This window comes from Nematolebias whitei, chromosome 16, assembly GCF_014905685.2.
Source record: "Nematolebias whitei isolate Nwh7 chromosome 16, NemWhi1, whole genome shotgun sequence".
Taxonomy (NCBI): Eukaryota; Metazoa; Chordata; class Actinopteri; order Cyprinodontiformes; family Rivulidae; genus Nematolebias; species Nematolebias whitei.
In genome coordinates this window covers 43,544,258-43,550,783 of record NC_056513.1, presented here as the reverse complement: position 1 = coordinate 43,550,783, position 6,526 = coordinate 43,544,258, and the positions used below count along the sequence as shown (strand labels likewise).

The 6,526-nt window shown below is 42.7% G+C and overlaps 1 protein-coding gene across 1 annotated transcript in view; it reads left to right on the top strand.

Annotated features, from left to right (window-relative positions):
- Positions 1 to 6,224, top strand: part of kdm2aa (lysine (K)-specific demethylase 2Aa) — a 72,829-nt gene extending 66,605 nt beyond the window's left edge. Inside the window, exon 25 of the mRNA XM_037690014.1 lies at positions 5,932 to 6,224. Coding sequence (XP_037545942.1) covers positions 5,932 to 6,113 — 182 coding nt within the window. The 3' untranslated portion in view covers positions 6,114 to 6,224. The remainder of the gene's footprint in view (positions 1 to 5,931) is intronic.
- Positions 6,225 to 6,526: the final 302 nt, after the last annotated feature.

Below are 6,526 nucleotides of genomic sequence, written 5' to 3'. Positions count from 1 at the left end.
GGAAGGCCCTCAAGGTCAGGATTTGACCTGAGGCTTAGTTCACTACACAGGGATGAAGATGTTCACATCCTGGCCAGAGAGGAATGATGGTTTGAGAGAGGAGTAAAGGAGGCCATCTTTGTGAAAATAAACCGTCCATCATTAAACAGGGGTGGAGGCCTCCGGGTTCAACTGTCCCCCTCTTACAATGCTGTGATTGCTAGTATCACTCAACCCTCTGTGAGTAGTAAACAGCCATCAGTGTGCTAATGATCCATTGTTAGGCTGATGGTCCTTCTTGAGCATGTGATCAGCTGGTTCTGGTTGTCAGCAGCAAACTGGTTGATCCACTCTGAGAAGGTGCTATTTAAGAGACTGAGCTGAATACAGCACCTCAGACTGAGGAAGTCTCTCGGATTAGAGACGAAACGTTTCTACAATTTTTTGTTTGTTTGTTTTTGCTTTGTTTTTTTTGAATGTCCAGAGGACCAAATGTAACTCTTTTAGATTTGTCAGTTTTGTAGAGATCTAGTAGAGTGTTGTATGAATGGGTAAATGAGGACACAGATTGCAGAGTAAAGCGCTTTGAGTATCTCCATAAGATAGAAAGGCGCTGTATAAGTACAGTCCATTTACCATTTATATATTTTCTTGCATGAAGAGTGCACAAAAACACATGCCAAAAATAAATGCTAATGCTCTGCAGCGGAGAAGTGGGCGTGGCCAAGAGCGTTGGCAGATGGCAGAGTGCAGCTGGAGGCAGAGAGATGATTTCATGACATTATGTCTCTTGTAGAGCGTTTAGTTTAGAAACATTGTTTAGAATATTGCAATAGTGTGGGAAGGGTTTAAAACACCTTAATATACAGTAGTCCCTCGTTTTATCGGGAGGGTTCCACACCTTGAAGACACGCGATAAGTGAAAAACTGCAAAGTAGGAATAGTAGTACAACTAGTAAGTAGACAGTAGACAGTGTATCACAAAAGTGAGTACACCCCTCACATTCCTGCAGATGTTTAAGTATATCTTTTCATGGGACAACTCTGACAAATTGACACTTTGACACAATGAAAAGTATTCTGTGTGCAGCTTATTTAACAGTGTAAATATATTCTTCCCTCAAAATAACTCAATATTCAGCCATTCATGTCTAAACCACCGGCAACAAAAGTGAGTACACCCCTAAAAGACTACTCCCCTAAATGTCCAAATTGAGCAGTGCTTATCCTTTTCCCTCCTAAATGTCATGTGACTCATTAGTGTGAGTAGGTCTCAGGTGTGCATAGGGAGCAGGTGTGTTCAGCTTTGTAGTACAGCTCTCACACGTGCTCAGCGTCACGTCCGAATGCTGTCTTTGAAAGATAGGTGCAGGAGTGCTGTCAGCATTGCTGCAGAGACTGAAGAGGTGGGGTCAGCCTGTCAGTGCCCAGACCATACGCCGCCCACTACATCAAACTGGTCTGCATGGCCGTCATCCCAGAAGGAAGCTTCTTCTGAAGTTTGCACACAAGAAAGCCCGCAGTTTGCTGAAGACATGTCAACAAAGGACATGGATTACTGGAACCTGGTCCTGTGGTCTGATGAGACCAAGATTAATTTGTTTGGTTCAGATGGTCTCAAACATGTGCGAGTACAAAGTGTGTGATGCCTACAGTCAAGCATGGTGGTGGGAATGCCATGGTCTGGGGCTGCATGAGTGCAGCAGGTGTTGGGGAGTTACATTTCACTGAGGGACACATGAACTCCAATATGTACTGTGAAATACTGAAGCAGAGCATGACGCCCTCCCTCTGGAAACTGGGCAGTGTTCCAGCATGATAATGACCCAAACACACCTCCAAGACGACCTCTGCTTTACTGAAGAGGCTGGGGGTAAAGGTGGTGGACTGGACAAGCACGTCTCCAGACCTAAACCCAAGAGAACATCTTTGGAGCATCCTCAAGCAGAAGGTGGAGGAGCGCAAAGTCAGATCCGTGATGTCGTCATGGAGGAGTGGGAAAGCATTCCAGTGGCAACCGGTGAAGCGCTGGTAAACTCCATGCCCAGGAGAGTTCAGGCAGTTCTGGTAAATAATGGTGGCCACACAAAATACTGACACTTCAGGAGCTTCCACTAAGGGGTGTACTCACTTTTGTTGCTGGTGGTTTAGACATGAATGGCTGTATACTGAGTTATTTTGAGGGAAGAATAAATTTACACTGTTAAATAATCTGCACACAGACCAGACCACATTTCATTGTGTCAGAGTTGTCCCATGAAAAGATATACTTAAATATCTGCAGGAACGTGAGGGGTGTACTCACTTTTGTGATACACTGTGTATATATGTATATGTATATATATATATATATATATGAGAGAGAGAGAGACCATTTAGAAAGTTTCACTATTTGAATGGAATTACTGAAATAAATGAACTTTTTCATGATATTCTAATTTTATGACCAGCACCTGTAGATACACAAATGTGCACTGACAGAAAGAAAAAGCTGGGGACTGATACATTAGTGGATAGGACTGGGCCCTATCGTATCGTTCGCGATAATACCGGTAAAAAAAAGCTTACCCGGCAAATAAATGATATCGTGATATGTTAATTTTAGGGGTGCACCGATTTCAATTTTCAGGCCGATCACCGATCACCGATTTTTTGAAAGTCTGAACTGCCGATTCCGATTTTGGCCGATACCGATTTTTTTTTATAAGCAACAGTGTCGGGTGTTACAAGATCACAATGCACCTTCAATTTACCAATCTTATTTTATTGTAAAACATACCCTTGAAAAATACCCTAGAAACAATACAAACTTGTTGTTTTAACTTGTCATGAGGTAGTATTCTGAAATATAAATGAAGTTTACACAATTTTTGTTAAAACTATAAAATTAACTAAAAAAAAATGTTCAGTTCCTTCAACTCTTTCACTTGTTACATTTAAAAAAAAAAAAAGATAATGCAACAAGTGTAACATTTTCAAGTCAGTGGGTAATAAGAACTAACACTGGTAAGTTAGTTCTCACAGACTTATTCCAGTCACTTTCATTAGTGGCAGGTTTTTCTTGATGAACAAAAGCATTTCTGCTTTGTCACCAGACAGGCGACTTCTTTTCTCATCTACTACATGTCCAGCCAAGCTAAACAGGCGCTCGCTTTCAACGCTTGTGCATGGGGCAGAGAGATAGGTTCGGGCAAGTAGAGCAAGATGAGGGAAACGATTTTCATTGATCTTCCAGTAGACCAATGGGTCCTGGCTCCTTTCGACAGGAACCTCAGATAGGTAGTTCTGTACCTGCATAGCTGAAGGGCTGGCCAGCTGTTGCTCCTGTTCAATGTTCTCCTTCAAGATTTCGTCGTGAGCTGCAAACAGTAGACTACGCCTTTTGGCTGCAGGTTCATCTATATCAGGAGGTCCCACTTCAGAGGATGTTCCTGCAGCAGGTGTGCATCTGGTCTCCCCCTCTGCAAGTTTGGTCAAAAGGAGCAGTTTCACGTCATCTTTCACCTCTGCTGAGAAGTAGCCATTCTTGTACCTTGTTTTGCATAAACAAAGAAAGATGGGTCAATCATTGTGTTTTGTATACATTAACAGTTTTTATGACTTGCATGTAAATAAAGAAATGCATTTCAATCAATAAATTTTTATTTTTAATTTAATTTAAATGTTTGTTGAAATATAGTAGTAGGCTAAAAGTCATTATGGCTAAAATAGAATGTTAATAGTTACTTGCCTTGGATCCAGAACAGTGGCCAAGCTGTACAGGGGCTCATGCTCAATGTTGCTGAATCTTCTCACAACAGCCTCCAGCAACGTAGCTTTGGCTGTACCCACGCCACGGTCTGTGCTCGCTTGCCTCTCCAAAATCCGCTTGAGTGCAGTGATGGCTGGGATGACATCTGCTGCTGTAGCTGTTGATGAGCTAATCTCCTTTGTGAGTTCCTCAAAAGGTGCAAGAATGGTGAGCACATTGTCCAGTAGCTCCCACTGGTGTGCTGTGAGTGTGGCTGGTAACTCATGCTCAGCAGCATACACGCCAATAGCACGTCTCTGCTCCAACAGCGACTGCAGCATGTAGACTGTGCTGCTCCACCTCGTTGAAACGTCTTGCTGTAATCGTTTCCTGGGTTGACCTAACTGTGTCTGTATGTCATAAAGTCGGGAATAGGCAAGTGATGAATGCTTAAAATGTCCAACAATTCTCCTTCCTGTTGCCACCATGTCTGTGATGCTGCGCTGCGCCAGCTGTCCCTCATTTACAACCAGTTGCAGTGTGTGTGCCAGGCAGGGTAAACTTTTCAGGTTGATATCATCCAGCGCTTTGGCCATATTACGAGCATTATCCCGTAAAACAACGTGAACTCTTCCATGATCGATTTCCCAGTGATTCAGCATCGCCTTAAACTCTGCTGATAAATTGGCCGCAGTGTGAGACCCCGCCATTTCTTTACAGTTTAAGAGTACTTGATGACGTTCGAACTGTTCGTCAATCCACTGTGCAGTAAAACTTAACATGGACATTAAACTTACATCAGAAGTCCAGATGTCTGTTGTAAAGCTGAGTGTATTTGTATTAGCTTTTAGCAGGCTGCGGGTGTCTCTCGAAACTTGGCTGAACAACTCCGGTAATGCAACATCAGAAAAATATTTCCGACTCGGCATATTATATCGTGGGCACACGTGCTGCATCAAGCTTCTAAAACCTTTGTCCTCAACGACTGAAAATGGCTGGTTGTCTAATGCCATGAACTCCATCACTTTCCTCGTGGTAGCTTTGCTCTTTTCGTTGCTCATAAAAGCTAACAGCGACCCACCGACTGCCTCTTTGTTAGCGCTAGCTTTAGCATTAGCCTTAGCTTGGTTGCTCTCTTCAAACATTGCATACTTGGCGGCGTGGTGATTTCTTAAATGGCGAACGAGGTTTGTTGTATTAAAGATTTTGGTGGTGGCTCCACCACGACTTACTTCGGCTTTACACGAATTGCAAATTGCGATCTTTGGCTCATTTTCTTTTACAGCGTAGAACTTCCAAACCGACGACATGGCTGCTCCGAGTGACCTGTGTGTGAGCTCTCACAGTGGAGCAAAAGGGGACAGCAGCTGATTTTCAGACCTTTCCGGAGGCAGATAAGATCGGTGGATAAAATCGGCTTCTCATTTAAAGATCGGCCGATCGCCGATCTCCCCAAATTAAGGAAATCGGGGCCGATCGATCGGCCGGCCGATTTATCGGTGCACCCCTAGTTAATTTCATGACGTAATGCGTCAGGGCGCCCCGCCCCATGAGCGGAACCGAGCGTGCCGACTGACCACACTGAATTGCGCCCCCCCCCCACCACCTGTCGGTACTGGTGTAACGCTAATTAGCTGCGCACAATACTAGCTAGCTAAAAAGCTAAAAACAAACAGCGCGTGGCTCAACTGTCTCCATCCCCCGCTGATCACCTTGTTACAAGTTCTGGAAGTTACAGCTCATTTAAAGACATATATTTTGTTGTTGTTACATTTATGATCAACAGATCTTAAGCTTCATTTTATTTTATTTAGTTATTTTGGGAAACTTCACGTGCACTTTAGTTTTTGTGGTGGATTTATTGATCTATATTTTGTGCAGACTGTTTCAATCTAAATAACAGAAGGATCATTTTTATTTTTATACTTGGAGACTGAATACTAAATAAAGTAATTTCAGTAAAATTACCCTTTGTTTTTTAAATTTATATAATACTGCAAAGCAACATGACAAGTTAATTTTGTCCAATAAATAACTATGATTTCAGGTTTTTTTTTAATATCATGAAATTTATCGTTATCATCAGAATGTTCTGAAATATCACGATATTATATTTGAGCCATATCGCCCACCCCCCTATTAGTGGATCAATTCCCAGCTTTTACATTCTAGTAAAAGAAAGTATATACTTTAGTGACTAACATACATGTGTGTGTTCGTAGGCTGCAGTGGACTGACAGAAGGCTGTTTGTCGTACCTGAAGCGGCTCCCCTGTCTGACCTTGCTGGACCTCAGAGGATGTTCGGGGATCAGCAGACGCTCCTGCGACGCCTTCATTTCAGACTTGTCCTACAGCGCCCTCTACTGTATGATGGAGGAGAAGCTCATTCAGCGCCTGGACTAACGTAACACTTTTCAAAAAGAAACCAGACTTCTTCTGTTTGTTTTTTATGTTTGAAGCCTAGCCAACTACCACAGTTTTCTAAAAGAAACAATAAAGCAGTTTAATACAAAATCAAGACTCCGAGTTTATTTTCTCTGCTCTCTCCGCAGGCTTTAATAAATTCGACTTATTTGGACATACTACAAAATCAGTTGTGACATCACTCACAAAATGAGTACACCCACCCCCCCCCCCCATGTTTTTCAAATAAAGGTTATACAGCTGAAGCACATTATCGTTTTTTCCTCCAGCATCAACTGTCGCTGTCAACATCTGCATGAGAAACAGATTGAGCTGTTTTAAATGACGTCAGTCCATTTCAGTCTTAACCAGTGCTTCGTTTGTAAACCAGTGCTTCGTTTGTAAACCAGTGC